We start from the raw sequence: 18,196 nt of genomic DNA, 5'->3' as shown, positions 1-18,196 counted from the left end.
TTTACTAGAATTTCAGGTGAATGTAGCCATTTAGTACATTAACAATAGTAGGATAAGAATAGCAATGAAAAGCATCTATTTATATATAAGTACACTATAAAGAGCATCTATGCATATATATATATATATATATATATATATATATATATATATATATATATATATATATGAGTTGAATACTTCAGATAAGCTTTGATTTACTGCACACCAAAATGCATGTTTCAATCACTGCACCAGGCTCTCACTAAGATGTTCAGGAAGCAAAATATAAACAAACTGAATACTTCAGATAAGCTTTGATTTACTGCACACCAAAATGCATGTTTCAATTACTGCAGCAGGCTCTCACTACAAGGTTTAGAAAGCAAAATATAAACGAGCGGAATACTTCAGGTTATAAACACAGTGTGAGCATGAATAATCAGTCATAATAATAGAGCAGAGAAATAAAGGCCTTTCATCCCTGTGTGGAACTTAACTTTGTCCACGAAATGCTGGGAACCCCTCTACCGCCTGCTTAGACCTCTCTCCCCCTCAAGCATCACGGTCAGCAAAACAGGGAGGCAGCGCTGGGTTATGGCAGCTTTCACAACTCCATCTGCGAGCTTCAGATCCCTCACCCACACTTCAGTGCTTAAATAACTCGAAGCTTGGATTCTATCTCTGCCTTTTATAGCTATGTTATCAGTACTTGGCTGCTCTGCCCGTCTCCAGCCTTTGTTTTTATTCCATCTTCTCCCTGTACTCTCGCTCTCAAGGTTGAGACGGAGTCTTCTGCACAAACAAGTTTGAAAATAATATCATGAACTTTTTCACGTTGTTTGGGGGGGGGGGGTTCAGCAGGCATCACACTCATCTACACTGCTTAAGCTAATTAACCCTTGGCGTCACAATGTCTTCCGCACCTTTCCCTATACTGATCACCTTCCTAGTGTGTCATTCCACCATGGACCAGTTGGAGGCAGGATTCACCATCACCTGCCCAACTGGGAATCCATCACGACAGACAGGTGTGTTTTGAAAATCATCCGAAGGGGCTACTCCCTCCCCTTCAAGACTACCCCTCCTGCCATGACGGAGGATCACTTGGCACTTTGCCGTGAGGAGGTTACAGCTCTCTTGGCTAAGGGAGCCCTAGAAAGGGTCCCTGTGCCAGAAGTAGGTTGTGGCCTTTATTCCTGCTACTTTCTTGTGCCCAAAAAGGACAAGGGCCTTCGCCCTATCCTAGCCCTCCGGGCTCTCAACCTCTTCCTCAGGAAGTAGAAGTTCAAAATGCTCACTCTGGCTCAGGTCCTTTCTGCACTGGACCCTGGAAACTGGATGGTAGTGTTGGACTTGCAAGGCACCTCTTTTCATATTCCTGTACAGACGTTACTTGTGGTTTGTCGTAAGTCACAAGCACTTTCAGTTCACCATGTTCCCCTTCGGCCTTACCAGCGCCCCTTGAGTGTTGAACAAAAGTGATGCCGGTGGTCACAGCTCATCTGTGCCAGCTAGGGGTTTCAGTCTTTCCCTGCCTCGACGACTGGGTCACCACAGGCTGTCGTCTCCCACCTCCATACTACAGCCGACCTCCTGCATTCGATGGGGTTCACCATAAACATGGAAAAGTCACACCTGACTCCCTCTCAGACACTACCTTTCATCGGAGCTGTTCTGGACACAGTGCAGTTTCGGGCCTATCCACCCAAGCGGCGAGTCCAGGATATTCAGGCCACGATACCGATGTTCCAACCTCTATCCTGGGTTTCGGTGAAAATGGCTTGGAGGCTGCTGGGCCTCATGGCCTCCTGCATCCTGCCGTGCACACAAGCCAGATGGCATATGCGGGCTCTGCAGTGGGACCTGAAGTTCCAGTGGACACAGCATCAAGGGAATCTCTCCGACATGGTCCATTTTTCAGATGGAACTGTGCAAGATCTGTAGTGGTGGCTAACAAACCGAGCTGGGTCCGAGGCAGATCCCTCTCCCTTCCTCAGCCAGATCAGAAAGTGTTGACAGATGCGTCACTTCTGGGATGGGGCGGCCATACGGGAGAGGCAGAGATCAGAGGCATGTGGTCTCTGGCAGAGTCCGGGGTCCACATCAACCTTCTGGAGCTCAGGGTTGCCTTGATAGCATTCTTTCCCTCGCTCCAAGAGAAAGTGGTGTAGGTGTTCATGGACAACACCATAACTATGTGGTATTGCAACAAGCAGGAAGGGGTGGGTCTTGGACCCTTTGTCAAGAGGCCATGCGTCTCCAGACGTGGCTGGAACGTCAGGGCATATGTCTGGTGGTTCAGCATGTGGCGGGCTCTCTGAACGCCAGAGCAGACAAACTCAGCTGTCAATGCATGGTCGATCACAAATGGGGTCTCCATCCGGAGGTTGGGCAAGGTCTCTCTCAGCTGTGGGGAGCGCCTTGGTTAGATCTGTTCGCCTCCACAGAGAATGCACAATATCAGCTGTTTTGCGCGTTGGAGTTTCCAAGGCGGCACTCGCTCGGCAATGCTTTTCATCTCAAGTGGAACTCTGTCCTCCTGTACGCCTATCTGCCAAGAGTTATCAAGAAGCTCAAAAACGACCTGGCCCAAGTAATTCTTGTGGCTCTGGATTGGGCATGGAGAGTATGGTATCTGGAGCTTCTGAGCATGGCCATCGATCCTCCACTTAGACTGCCTCTTCAGGAGGATCTTCTGTCGCAGTAACAGGGGAGGTTTCTTCACCCAAACCTTTCCAGTCTTCATCTTTTTGCTTGGAGATTGAGTGGCGGCAGTTGACAGCTATCAACCTTCTGTCTAAAGTCTGTAATGTTATCTTGGCAGCCAGGCCCTCCCACCCACCAAATCGGTATACCCCTGTCATTGGCATAGATTTGTGGCATGATGTACCAACAAAACTGTTGATCCCCTTTCTGTACCTCTGTTTGAGGTTCTCTAGTTTATTCTCTCTCTTGCCCAGCATGACCCTGCTTTGGGCACCCTAGAGGGTTATCTGTCAGCAATATCTGCTTTCCTAAGACTTCCTGATCAACCCTCCTTGTTTAAATCTACCATTGTGGCACACTTCCTCAAGGGTCTTACCCACATGTTCCCGCCTATCCTATTCATAGTGCCCCTGTGGGATTTGTACCTGGTACACACTTTCCTTATGTGTGCTCCTTTTGAGCCTCTTCATAATTGTCCTCTTCAGTGTCTCACTTTAGAAAACAGCCTTCCTTGTGACCATCACCTCTGAATGGAGAGTGAGCGAGCTACAAGCTCTTTCTTTGAATCCACCCTTCATGTCTGTCAATCCTGACAGTTTTGCTTCGTACTAAGGCTTATTTCCTCCCTAAAGTGGTCACACCCTTTCATGTAGGCCAATCCATCATCTTGCCTACTTTTTATCCTTTCCCACATCCTTCTTGTTAGGAGAAGAGACTCCACCTTCTCGATCCAAAAAGAGTTTTGGCGTTCTACCTTAATTGTACCAAAGGCTTCTGGGTGGGCGATCAACTCTTTGTGGTTTATGTGCGAAAAAAGGATGGGCAGTGCAGAAGATAACCATCTCTAGATGGCTTGTTCTCTGCATCAAAATGTGCTACACTTTGGCTAAGAAGCAATCTGCTGAGGGTTTGCGTGCTCACTCCCCAAGAGCAACAGCTGCAACCACTGAGTTAGCACACAGAGTTACAGTCCTGGACATTTGCCAGGCAGCAACGTAGGCATCAAGGCACACGCTCGCCAAACAGTGCCTGGACAGTCAGGTCCATGGAGGCAGGTGTTTTAGCCGTTCGTTCCTGCGGGACATCCTAGTATGATCTTGATTCACAGACCCACTAGCAGGGATGGTGTTGCTTGGGTATCAATTCTAAGGTAAGGAATCTGCACCTACAAGTCTCTATTAGATGAACAAGTTACTTGCCTTCAGTAACAAATTATGTGGTAGAGACATATTCTAGTTGCAGATTCTTTACCGACCCACCCATCCTCTCCGTTCTGCAAACTGATTCCTAGAGACAGGGACACCCTTTCAGGGCCCTAGTTTCCTGTGCACCAATCTCAGTGTTCTTCATGGCTCCTCGCTTCTGGCATTCAAAGTCATGCAAAGACACTGATGTCAGCACACCAGTGTGGTGCCTGTATACGACCCCAAATTCATCCTGGCGACCATGACACCAGTGATTGATGCGGAGTTGACCAACGCCACTTGAAGGCATACAGGGTACTGCTCGAAAGCAAGGCCTCCTGAATCAGTCCAATGCCTGAGGGAATTCTAAGGAAAGGAATCTGCAACTAGAATATGTTTCTACGAGATAATTTGTTACCGAATATAAATAACTTATTCTTTAGAGACAGTCTGGCAATTCCTATCATCATTTACATCTCCACTCTGTTGAGCAGTTCTAAACTAGCTGCCCTCAACTTTACCCTGTCACTCAAAGAATACATTGCCGGGAAGACCAAAGTAGCGTGGTTCAAACTCCGACAAAAATTAAACTACGGAACTATAGTTGATACCTCAATCCTCTTCCTTCCAGATGCAGGTACCACACTACTCAATGGACTCCTAGAGACCACCTTCATTCCCCTGGGAGGCATCCTTCACACATAAACATGACTCATCAAGGGACTGAAGAAATCGGTCCACATCATTCTTGCACTAAATCAGTGGTTTCCAACCTTTAGACTCCTGAAGACCCCCACTGAATCACTACTGGAAGCCGGGGACACGCAAGCAATTTGTACAATTTCAATTTCAAACATTGAAACAGTAATTTCAAACAAGTACACACCAAATACTCTAATTACTAAAGATATACTTATTTTAGATTGGAAAAATATGGAAAAATCAAAACATTTTAATGGGAAGGTTGGCGCTGCATCCCGGCAACTATCTTTTCAATGTTTAATTTTATTTAGGAAAGCTAAATCCTCAGGTCAGCTTATACATTTCGCAAGAGATTTCTGTTTTTATTTTTTAGGTACATAAGATTTGAGAAAGCTTTTTCACATAAATATGTAGTGGTTGAATGAAGTCAAACCATAAGGGCCTCTCGTCTCTCCATAACCTCTCTCTCACATGTAATTCATTGTTTTATAGCATCTCTCATACCAATGTAGGGTGTCAGAGCACTTTACAGAGGATTACAAGGTGTAGGATTCACATGTCATCCATGCTAGTAGGCATTTTCTAGGAGTGCTTGGTCTGGATCGGCACAGACTCAGGAATGGAGAATATAACACAGTGGTTAGCGCTTACTTTAATAATAATAAGAATGTATTAACATGAAAACTAACCTTTTTTTAGTAGCATAAGGAAAATGAAAGAAAGGGGAAAAAAAGGCATAACTTTCTAATTTGTATGAGCAGTTTGCATGCAGCCCTTTAATGGCAGTTCATAGCTCACTGTAGTAGACTACGATTGTAGCTTATGAACTGCACAGTAACAAAAAGATCTCTGTGACAAAAGCAGTTACCCGCTGTGCTATGCACATAAAATTCTGTTCTTTGCATGATACACGTTCTTTGCAGCAGGCATATTAACCTTCCGCGCTACCTTAGATTAGTCAAATCTCCACCTAGACAAACTTCCATCTCTCTCCAGCAGGTACATTAATCGTCAGAGTCATCTTGACTCTTTTATTCTTTCTCAAGAGCTGCTGGATGTACAAGGAGATTTGCAGTGCTTTTAAAACTGCTGCACAAAGGAAGTAATAAATATAAATCATGCATGTGTTTCTGTCAGAGGCCCTAACTGGAGAAGTGGCATCCTGCTGGCCCAGGCCTGCGGACCCCATGGGAATGTGTCGCGGATCTCTGGAGGGCTGCGACCACAGTTTGGGAACAGCTACACTGAAGAATCTACCTTGGTTCCCCCTGCAAGTTCGAATCAACTTCAAGATCCACTGCATCACTTACAAAGCCCTCTACACCAAGACCCTTGTCTATCTATCTAACCAACTAACAATTCTGGAAGTCAAGACCAGACTAGGGGCTCTGACATTGCCTGATTAGAGACTAAAAACCACTGGAAGAAGAACACAACCTTTCACAGCCTATGTCCCACAGATCTGAAGCAACATGAGGAAACAGAGATTATGGAGTCCTGCGCTGTGACGTAATGCTTCTGCTGGTCAAGGATGTCTGCAGGATGCACTGGATATCTAGGGGTAAAGATATCATTAGTAACTTGGCATGAAGGTTCTTACTGACGTTAACTGTAATAGTGAATTGGTATAACTTATCAATAACTCTGGATAAGCAACACTGTATACTTCGATGAGGAACTTAAAATCTGAAACTAAAAGCACAAAGAATTGAGTACCTTAAACAGGTTCCATGTACCATGACAGGATGATGTGAGACTTACTAATAATCTTGGAGGTGGATGGTGGATGGGATGTATTAAAAGATGAAGAGTATGAAAAGCAACATATCATAATCTTATATTCATGAAATTTGCTGAAGTCCTTTTGAAATGTCCTCAACTTTTCACCTCAAAGGCATCATGGATTTGAGTTAACCCACACAACTCTCACAAGGAGCAATCCAGTGTGAGGCTAGTGACTTTTTAAAGGGGCTAGGTTAAAGATGCCGTCATGAAAGATCACTGTTCTTCTCATTGATGATACAGTCTTAAATCAAGAGGCTTTCTTGCTGTAGCATTCTGCTGCATCACTTAGACTTAATTAGTGTATACTTAATGAAGCCAGTCATAGTAAAGAAATCAGAGCATTTTGTATTGATGTATATTCTGACTTTACAAAGTCTCTGTATAAAGTCCTTTTAAATATATGGTTCACAATGTTTTTTAGGGTTGAGCGCGCAGATGCTCTACTCTGCTGTAATCTCTCTGTGGGATTTTAACCACGCCCATCAGTTTTGGTAGTTCATGGGCTTGCCTTTTAAAATTTGCTTAATTTCATTAGTGAAAGGCATGCATATGTCATACCTTTTCCGGTGTTTAGTCCTCCTCGAGCGCACGGGTAAAGTACTGAAAACATACAAGGCTCTGTTTTTTCACATGACTTCTGGACTACTTTTTCTTTGTATTTTCTAAGCAGCGCGATCTCTCTGGGCAGTAGTCGAGTGCTTTGGATGACATTGACCCTGTCACATGGATAATTGTACTTTGCCAGTACGTTGTCTCCGAGCGAACTTCTGTTTCCTCAATATTTACTGTTTTAGAGACCTGCGAGTATCGGTACAATAGCGCGTTATTCCCCCAACCATCCCACAGTAAATGTAAATTCTAATGTTTATTTTGGACGGCCCTTGACTTCTACACAGTCGCTTTTATGTGGAACTGTTTTACTTTTCATTTTCAATTTATGTGGCAAGAAAAATCCGGTTATGAGTTTACAACGCGAATTGCTCTAACTCGAGCAAATGCGACACCCATTGCATTGCAAACGCTTGTTTATAATATGCATGGTTTCCTTTTTATGTATTCTGAGTGTTATTGTCAGTGTTTAGGCAAAAGTAAGTTAATAGGCCGGTCTCAATCCTATCAGTACTGAAAGGGACAATGAATTTGCAATTTTTTTTTAACACTAGAAAATGCCATCTGTAATATCCAGTGAAACATTTATGTTTGTAACAAAATCTTTATTAGCAAAGTTTTTATGCAGCTAATAGAGTCTGTAATGCATAGTAATACAATGAAATCGAACTGTTCATGTGCTGTCTGTTCTCAACATGAAAGAAAATGGCAAGCTTAGACTTACCACGATTTCCTGCAGAAAACCAAACCAAGGTTATTGTAAGAGGAGGGACAAATGTTTTCAGTGATCGAGATTATTTTACTATGATTGTGTTTGCCTGATTAAATGAATGCTGTAATCCAGGGTTCACCCAAGACTTTACCTGTTGAAGTTGGTTCTGTGTAGTAACTGAGCAAAGCTGACAGGCAAAGATGTTTATGCAAGGAGTGCAGAATAGAGCTCATACAAATCTTTTCTAGACGATTATGGATTATTGAAAAGAAGAACTTTACATTCTTACCACAAATGCATGAGGTGACCAGAAGTTGTACTTTGGAAGGTGATCCTGAAATTCAAACAATTAAGTCATCATAAAGTGTCTATTCCAGTACTGTAAAGGAAAGCAATGTTTCACAGTTACTGTGCTAATACTTGTCTGGAAACACCAGGGCATTTATTAATAAGTAATATCTTTTATTATAAGAGTGGACGATGGTGTATTTTGTATAGGAGAAAGGAGTTTTAAAACATATACCTGGTTTAATTTGTGCATGTATTGTCAGACAACTAATATTTTCAGTGTGTCACTCAAATAATATATTTGTTTTGTTGTTTGATTTTTATACTTTTTTTCTTTAGAATAGAGGTCAAGGGAGAGAAACCTAAAGGTCGATCCTGGCATACGTTGACTCCCATAGGAGATAATCAACTATTTTTATTTGGTGGACTTAGTCCTGCGAGTGTACCTCTAAGTAAGTCATAAACTTTTATTTTCTTTACTGATATCACAAAATGTTTCTATACCCCAAACCATAAGCCTCAATTAGAATACATCATGCAAAGTGCACCTCAAGTGCAGCAACTTTTTGGACTTGGCCCTTTCTGCAAACATAACTTCATACAAAATTTAAGTTTCTGTTAAGCAAACTATAAAGAAATAGGAGATGCCTTATTATAAACCACCTGCAACCATGGGCACTTGAAATATGCGAAGCAGTGGTCCCAGGTGGCAAATAACTTATTCACTCAGTATCTTAGAAATCAGCAACAAATCCTGTTGTTTAAACAGTTGTATATCAAAGGCAAGAATAAATTGCAAAGGAAAAGACCACACTCTTAGCAGTTATACACATTTATTTACTGATTCATCAAAAAGTGCTTGGTGCATGAAAGGTCCTCACTAGGTGAATGATGAGCATAAAACTATAAGAATAGAGCCACATCAATAAGTTCCAAGTGACAATGTAAATACACAGTATAATGCGTCACTGGTTGATTAAATCTCACAAAATGCTCCAATTGCAGTATATGTTGACATGTTTTGTTCCAAGGCCATTAATGGGTCATCATCAGGACCGAAGAAGGTAGGATTTGCTGTGGGCCATGAATAGTGGTAGCTCATCACAATTAGAGCAAAGTCACAGAGTATTAAGTAGATCAGTTCAATATGGACTACGGAGAACTTGGGGATCCTGTATAGAGAGAGCAAATTCTATAAGGAAGATATGAGGTTAACAAATACCCTTCCAACAACCCTGACAAACAAAATTCAGCCACATGGGACGGTTAAATAGCTGGTAACGCAGTAGAAGGAAGCATCTACGAGTGAGGGCCACAAAAGCCGCTGTGCTAGTATGTAAGAAGCCATTAAGCAAACAGCAACAAAAGTACTACTAACTAAAGTTTACATTAGAAATACACTAAATAGTACTCCAATGCTTGCTACAGTTGAGCCACAAAGAAGAAATCATAGTAGAAAGTGACTCACCATCATTGAAATGCAATTTATAGATATCATAAAGGACTTGAAAGAAGCAAGCACTGTTTTCCAAGCATCAGCAGGAACTATACTGAAAGACATTATACATCAAGCTCCTGAAAAAGCCACAACAAACCTAAAAATAGTGATAACAAGGTTCAGTAAGGAGTTTGTTGACCAGGGGGCCTGAAAGCTACACCACCAGGCACCAAGTGCGGCAGGGAGAGGTCGCACGTCCGTTGTTCGCCCCAGGAGGTGCTTAATTGAAGCTCTCCGCATCCACTGTGTGGTACGCAGAACATAGGACTTTGTTGCCTCGGGGACTGGGGGACCTGAGAACTACACCACCCGGCACCAACCAAGGCTGGGAGACGCCACAAGTCAGTTTGCACCAAGAGGCGCTTACTCAGAGCTGTCTGCACCGCCTGCTCGGGACATGCACAGGGCGTGCCCGTGCAAAAGAGTGGGCCCGTCTGCGCCTCTCAGAGCTCGGAGGAGGCTGGGCTGGGCCCACTCTCTGACCCCTTCACCTAGTGGAGTGTGCTGTTCAGCTCATAAGGCTATAAGGTACCTGGACTATAAATGGAACCTTTGTAAGTTTGAATGCCGTGCTTCTGCCTATATTTAGTTAGCACTGTATTTGGTTGTTTTTTTGTGCTCCGAGAAGCAATGGGGCAAAGGAAAGCTTCCGAGTGTACCCCCCCAGCACCCACCCCCTACCCAAAGCGCAATCTCCCCTCAAGTCTACCATATTAAGAAAATGTTACAGAGAGCCATGGGGATCAATTCAACAGAAATTGAACTTAGGGAGGCATTTGTGGTTGGGTGGCTCCAGTGATCAATCTATGAATGGGGCTGTATCTTGTACTCCACCCTGAACTGGCGTTGTGTCAGTGTCAGATTGTTTGACTTTGGGCTGTGAGGGTGACTGTGCTGACGAACGCAGCCCAGTTTCAACTTCTGTATGAGCATTGCGGAAAGCAATACTTGGCCCTCCCAGGCCCCAAAAAGACCTGGACTGCATCACCCACTACACCCTAAAGCATCTGCACTGAGACCTAGTGGTGGGTGGATGTTTTGGTCTGTGCTAATTCCTGTCAGGGGGACCCAGGCTTTGATCCCTCTTGGGCTGAGACACTTATGGAGACCTTTTTTGGGGGGGGAAATATAGGACTTGATCCTGAAGGTGCTCTAGCAAATTCTTAATTGGTTGCAAGTGCTGGAAAAGGGCCTCTCTCTTATTGCATTAAAACCAACCTATGCCCAGAGTATTGTCTGTCATGTAGGAGGGTGGCCAGGGTACCATTACCAGTCTCACTGCGAACCTTGATAACGGCCATGGTGCTTTGTGTTGTCTGCCTATAGGTCTGGGGCCTCTCAACAGGACACAAATATTTTTACAAATGCTCATACTCAGGCAGTGGATAGTGGTCCCCTATCAATGCCCGAGGGGCTTGATCCCAATGGGGCCACAGTGTCTTGCAATGAAGGTGGAGCAGGAGGGACACAATTTAGTTCTAAAGTATTGGATACCCCAAAGAGGTTGCAAGTGATTGACCTCCCCTTGGCATTGTGCCCATATGTACAATTTTGGCAGGAGTTCCTGAGTTATGAGTGGGCCAGAAGGACGGGCAGGTGTAGTTAGGTAATAAGTGTATTAACTGGTTGGCCCTCCATAGGAACCTTCCTTCATATATGGCTAATGAAATTCTCCTAACTCATCGTGTGGTCTGGCTGGGACCCTGTCCTAGAGACATTGATGGTGATTGTATTATTATAAATTTAAGGTCCCCTCAAGTTGTGGAGAAGTTGCTATTCACCTCCCCCCTGGTAGTTTGCCGGTAGAGTCTAACTTGGTCTTATCGCCCCTAGGGTTTTACAAATCAAGTTACAGTAGGGCGCAAGGGCCACCTGGCCAATGGTCTCACAAATGTGCTATTTCACAACTGCCTCGGACCCATGTAAATCAGGTAATTAATCCAGATGGCTTTGTTCTCTCTGTCAAATTGTTTTGATGGTCTTGATAGGATGGACTTACTTGCTTCCTGCAGGGAGACCGAGGGCAGCAATAAGGGTGGGGGTACGGTGGTTGATCATGCTGGTAGTTATTCTATTGTAATTGTCAGGAGCTCAGCTATGAAGCCGACTGATGGCCACAGTGTCAAGGGGTCTTGGTTGTGGTTGGCTGAGGGCAGCAACAAGGGCGGGCCTTGGGTGGTTGAACAGGCCAGCGGAGGGTCACAGTGTTAAGGGGCCTCTATGTAAGTGGTAGTAGGACATTGCCCTGGCAACTGAGTGTTCAAGGATCCCTCCAGATAAAATATTGGTGGATGATTGTTCAGTGGTGGCAGTATTCCCAGATCCTTGTCCACCCTCAAGAGATTCTAGTCAACCAGTTTGAGGAATCCAAGAGTGACAAGCTCTGGTTAATGGTTTCTCGATGGGAGACCCGGGTATACCAGTGCCATTCGGTAGCAATGACAATTTAGTGGGAGCACCCTATTTTGTGCAACCCCAACCCTAGTGCCCTTTTTCTGTCCCCAGAGTATTATCCTGGAATACAGCAGGGCTTGGATTTAAATTAGCTATACCTGAATGGGCTAAATTTATTAATTCCCAATCTATATGCCTCTTTCAGGTGACCTGGTCAGTTTGGCCCTTGTTCCAACCAGGTTATATAAATTTTAGTAACAAGACAATTTCCAATGCAAGGGGCTGCCCCTCAAGGGGCTTACAACTTGGGTGTACAGCAATTTCCAGTGGAAGGGGCGACCCTCAGTGGGGATTACAACGTTGGTGTACACAAGTCTATCCTCTCAGGTTAAAGACGTTCCAGTGCCTTCCAAGATATTTTATGTGTTGCACTCAATACTTTGTCCAAAACTTTCTTTTTTGTGTAATGTATATCTTATGTCAGGAGGGGCTAATCAGGAGTGTCCCTTAATTGAGCCGCTGAAGTTACACGTCTGAAGCCCCACGGTGAGTTTTGAAATTAGTGACCTTGTCTACCCTGGTTCTGCAAATTAACGCCTTCACAATGAAGCAGGGAGTTCGAGCAGGAAATAGACGAATGAGGTCAGACACACTGTTAATCGAGCTCATTTTGCCAAACCTCAAGGTTTTTCGTTGTGGCTGCTAGTGGTTCCCCTGGTAGGAGGGCTTGTCGCACCTGGTTTAGTGTATACAGAGAGGCAGGGTCAGCACTGATATTTGCAATTAAAATCAGGATAGGAGTGAAATCAAAGGGCTATGTAGAAAAATACCATTTCAGCCGCCAAGAGTTTGGGAAACTGCTAACTGGGAGGGGATGTTGGATACAGTTAGGAAGGGCGACAACCATGGGTTTTGGAATCTGGCCTCGACAGACAGTAAGGAGGGTGTTTGCCACCGTGGGCTAATGTTCCTGCAGCGGATTAGGTTTCACATTTTTCTCTCTGTTCATTGAATGAGGGTACGATTCCCCTTCAGCAATATAGGTTGAATGATAATTTTTTGGAAGGGAGAACTGTTTTTGGGAATGACAACTCCAGCATTCCAATATCAGAGGATGAGGTGAGAGCTGTGATTGTTAACGTTGCACGCAGTAAAGCCCTGGGGTTGGATAAAGTCCCTGGGGGTCTCCTCTTTTTAAGTGACCTGGATGTTTGTTTGGGACTGTTATTTTAAGGTCAGATTCAATAATACCTGGGCAGGAGCATCTACCCCTCCTTCATAAGTAGGGGTTGAGGTCCTTCCCATTTAAAAAAAAGGGGTCCCCCCACAGACCCCGCAACTCTGGGCTAATTAGTCCAATTGATTGTTCGAAAAAATCATTTAGTTGTATACTACTTGACCAGTTGAACATGTGGATGGAAGAAAATGAAGTTTTGACTGATCTCCAAGCATGATTTAGGGAGGGTATCAGCACCATTGATCAGGCTTCTAGGTTCAAGTTAATTTACTGGAAAACTGTGACATTAGTGGGTGGCAGCCTCCACGTTGCCTTTGTTGATCTTCGCTCCGCATATCATTTAGTACCTCACCCCATGTTATGGTATACTGTGGCAAAGCTGGGGGTCCCTGATGACCTGCTGACTATCCTAGTCAGACTTCATTGTAACAACTTCATACAAGTGCACTGTGGATCGCTAGGTGATCTGTCAGACCGCTTCTCTGTGGACCGAGGGGTTAGACAGGGCTCTGTCCTTGCTCCTACCCTTTTGTCACTTTATGTCAATGATTTGGTGGCATACTTGAATAACTGTGATGGGAACATTCCCAGGTTGGCTAACCTTAAGATCCTGGCACTATTGTTTGTGGATGACACTGTTTTGAGTTCAAAAACGCCTATGGCGTTTGCAAAGAATTCTTAACCGTTTTGAGAAGTGTTGTGAAGAGAGGGGCTTAGAAATACATTTAATTAAAACAAAAGTTATGACACTAAACCCAGACCACTTCACCAGGCCAAACCCCAAACTCCCTGGTGTTCATGTTTTTGACTATTTAGGGCTGACACTTGCTGAAAATCCAGATTGGAGGTGCCACATAGAAAAAAAGAGGCTAAAACTAGTGCAATGCACAGGGTCCTCTGAAGGGCACATGAAAGTTCCTTTTATCGCCCAGTTACCCCTGATTTGCAAATTTATAAAGTAAAGGCACTGGGACGACCCTTTACGGGGCTGAGTTGTGGTATAAATACCTGACTAAACTAATATTAACTGAGAACCATTTTGTTTGCCTGTTTTTAGGCCTTCTAGCTAGAACACTTTACTTCTGCTCAGACTAGATCTGGATCTTAAGCCTATTAGATTAGAGGCGGGGATTCAGCCAATACCTCTATTGAAGAAGACTCTGGGCCTCTCCCGAGTTACATTCTTATTGAGAGGGAGGTGATAGTTATCTCTGGCACTAGAAATGTCCATTGGCTAAGATTCGTTAAAGAATCATTAATGGAATTGGGATGTGGTGCACTATGGGAGAAACTGGAAGCAGCTCCTGTCATTGGTAAATTAGAGATAAAACGGTTGTATTGGCAGCACAAAACTGACCAAATTATTGTTTTCCCAGTGCATGGGTCTTTGACCAACTCCCTACTTCCGTTTAAGGATATCTTCAGGTTAGAGCCATTTTTAGATGAAATTGAGACCTCTCTTGCCAGGAAATTGTATCATCAGGTTAGATACAGCTGTTTACAGATTGCAGCCTTTACCAGTACTTGCGTTAATAAGGCGAATTCTTCTCGGACCACCTGTGAATTTTGTGGGGCAGCCAGGGAGACAGAAGACCATGTCCTGTATTTCTTTCCAGCCTACATTAGTAGTAGGAAAAAGTGGATTATTCTTGTATGCCGGCTCTTAGGCGTGGCTGAATATCAAATAACTCTTCAAATATTGAAGACTGATGCAAGACAAAGCCAAGTCTATGCTGTTTCGTGCTTTTAGCTGGCGAAGTGGAAGATCAGGAAAAGATAGGATGTGCATTTGTTTTAAGTTTCTGTCTCCATTATCTGTGCAGCGCCTCTTCTATCTATTGTGTATTTTGGTCATTATCGAGCCAGGGTGGGGTTTGAATGAGGACAATGGTTTTAGCTTTTATGATCCCCATCTGGGAGCTCTGTGCCCCAGATTTTAGCAATAGGTTTATATAGTATTAGTAGGATCCGTTGAAGATTGATTGTTTGTTGCCAGCGGTCTGTCTTGATGATTTTATTGTCATTTTATTGACATTTAATGTTTTTATATTAATTTAATGTTTGTATATGTAATGTGGTTTTATTTTATTTTAAATTTATGGCGAAGTTGCCGAAATAACGTATTAAAGAGCGATAACAAGAACCAGAAGTCAAGAGCCCCAAGTAAATTAGAAGAAATCCCTTAAAACATGAAAAGAGTGTAGGAGGCTGGCCTGGTTTGTAGTGGGTACCTAATGTACTTACACCTTATACCAGGTCCAGTTATCCCTTATTAGTGAAATGTAGGCAGTGTCTAGAAGCCAGGCTGTCTAGGGGTATCTGTAACTGAACAGCCAAGGCTTATCTAGGAGACATGCAAAGCTCATGCAGTACCACTGTAGTCACAGCGTACTCACACACATGAAAGAAAATACTCGGTGTTACAAAAATAAAGGTACTTTAATTTGGTGACACAAATGCCAAAAATACTATAGAGACTATACTCCCTTAGGAGGTAAGTAATACACAAATTATATACACTAGTATGCAGAAAAATAACTGTAAAAATAGTTTAAAAATAGTGCAAATAGTGGAAATCACAATAGTTGGAATTGGGCCTAGGGAGAACACAAACCATATACTAAGAAAGTGGAATGCGAATGACGGTTTCTCACCTAGGCAAGTGTAGTGTGTACAGGGGCGCTGGGAGTATTAGAAAACACCAAAGGTAAGTAATAGAACCCACCCCTAAGCCCAGGAAAACAGAATTAAATCACAGTAACTTTCCTAGAACACACAAGAACATGAGAAAGAAGATTATGCAAGAACCAGAAGAAGGGGACCAAGTTCAAGACCCACAGAAGAGTCCAGGGAGATCAGGAGCCCCTGCTAACCCGGATGAAGGTGCAAAAGAAGAACCAGCGGTGAAAAACAGTCAGTACTGCACCCAAGAGGACAGATGTGGGTTCCTCATTGGTGCAGAATGTCCCACTCTTGATGGATGATTGCAGTCTGGTTTGCGTCGCTGGATTCTGCGAACAAGCCTTAGAACACGCAAAGCTCGTGGTTAGCGGAAAATGGTGCTGCCCGGGACCAGGAGGGACCTGGTGGACTCTGCCCAGGAGGGGGAGTCAGAGAGGGCTCTCAGCAACTCAGAGAGCCTTCAGAAGACCAGGCAGCGCGCACAGGAGTCCCAAAGACAAAGAAGGTACAAAAGGAGGCCCACACAGCACTACCACAAAAGGTCCCACGCCGCCGGAGAACCACGCAGGAAGATGTGCGTCGCAGTAAGGAGTGCTGGGGGCCGGAGCAGCACGGTGCACAAAGAACTTCATGGAAGGATGCCGACAAGCCTTGGCAACTGCAAAACATGCGGTGCACGGGGATACTGTCTTGAGTGGGGAGGCAAGCTCTTACCTCTACCAAGGTTTGACAGCTGGACTTCAGAACCGTCGGGACCACTTCAGTCCACCACACGTGTTCTGAATCTACGCACTTCTTTAGCAGAGGGGACCCAAGCTACCAGTCGTCGCTGCAGAGGGGTGCCTGCTGAAGCAGGGAAGTGGCTCCTTCACTACACGGGAGATTCCTTTGTTATTTTGGTTTTGATGCCGGCTGAAGACAGGCACTCCTTGGAGGATGCACAACCTGGAACAGTTGCAGTTGCTGGCAAGAACTGAAGATAAAATGTTGCAGAAGTCGTCTTTGCTTCTTTGTTGCAGTTTGTAGAGTTCCTGGAGGGTCCGGATGCAGTTCCGTCAGTAAGAAGGTGAAGGAAAGGATGCAGAGGATTCCTGCTGGAGTCTTGCAATCCGAATCTGAAGAACCACCCAAGAGAGAGACTCTAAATAGCCCTGAAAGGGGGATTGGTCAGCTAACAGGTAAGCACCTATCAGGGGAGGCCTCTGATGCCACCTGCTGGCTCTGGCCTCTCATATGCTCCCAGAGTGCCCTGCCAACTTGGAATCCAAGAAGCAAAACCCATGGACATTCTGGAGGAGCTCTGAGCACCACCCCTGGAGTGGTGATTGACAGGGTAGTGGTCACTCCCCTTTCCTTTGTCCAGTTTCGCGCCAGAGCAGGGACTGGTGTCCCTGAACCAGTGTAGACTGGATTATGCAAGGAGGGCACCAAAGCATTTCCAGAGGCTCTGGAAGGCTACCCCTCCCATGCCTGTAACACCACATCCCTCTGCCAAAGGAAATCCTTTGTTCTGCCTTCCTGGGCTTGAGCTGCTCAAGCAACAAGAGGGCAGAAACCTGTCTGTGAGGTGGCAGCAGCTGGGGCTGCCTGGAAAACCTCAGAAGGCTGTAATGGCAGTACTGGGGGTTCTCTAAGGAGCCCCCAGAGTACATGGGATCATACAAACAGTGCAAACCTGAAGCTCACCAACCCGCCTAGCTGAGGTTGTAGCTATTAGAAAAAACGTCTTAAGAACTAGAAACCTTAGCGGGCAAGAATGCATGGGTTCGAACAGTGACCCCACTAAAAAAGTTAAAATGAGATTCAGATCCCACTGAGGCATATGAAAAGGAGTAGGAGGAAACCTCTTAATTAATTAAACATTTTAAGAACATAATAACAATAGGCGATTTAAACAAGGAGGGCTGATCCGGGAGGCAAAGAAAGGCTGACAGTGCTGCCAAATAGCCCTTAACAGTAGCAACTGCACAACCCTTCTGTGCTAAATCTAAAGCAAATAACAGAATATCGAAGAGGTGGGCCCTCAAAGGATCAATTTTTTTCTCTCCACACCAAGCCACGAATTTTGCCCACCTGCCGGCATAAACGTTCTTAGTGGAGTGTCGCCTGGCCGATAGAATAACATCCACTACATCTGGTGGGAGAGAAAAAGAACTCAGGTTACCCCGTTCAATCTCCAGGCATGAAGGTGCAGGCTCTGGAGGTGCGGGTGTAGAACCTGCCCCTGTGACTGCGAGAGGAGGTCTGCCCTGAGAGGGAGACGGAGCGGAGGGCACAGCAAGAGTTGGTCCGTGTACCACACCCTTCTTGGCCAATCCGGGGCTATTAAAATGACCTGAGCCTGATCTTGGCGAATTTTCCTCAGAACCCGAGGAACCAAGGGAATGGGGGGATATGCGTAAAGCAACTGGTTGCAC

General features: G+C 44.7%; 1 protein-coding gene across 2 annotated transcripts in view; it reads left to right on the top strand.

Annotated features, from left to right (window-relative positions):
* The window catches only part of KLHDC1 (kelch domain containing 1), a 1,015,549-nt gene that overhangs the window by 646,822 nt on the left and 350,531 nt on the right, over positions 1 to 18,196 (top strand). For both annotated transcript variants that reach the window (XM_069208699.1, XM_069208698.1), the window contains one exon: positions 8,308 to 8,420. In XM_069208699.1, the coding sequence (XP_069064800.1) occupies positions 8,308 to 8,420 (113 nt within the window). The remainder of the gene's footprint in view (positions 1 to 8,307; positions 8,421 to 18,196) is intronic.

Source organism: Pleurodeles waltl, chromosome 9 (assembly GCF_031143425.1).
Source record: "Pleurodeles waltl isolate 20211129_DDA chromosome 9, aPleWal1.hap1.20221129, whole genome shotgun sequence".
Classification (NCBI taxonomy): Eukaryota; Metazoa; Chordata; class Amphibia; order Caudata; family Salamandridae; genus Pleurodeles; species Pleurodeles waltl.
The sequence above is the reverse complement of the archived record's forward strand: the minus strand, read 5'-3'. Positions and strand labels throughout refer to the sequence as shown.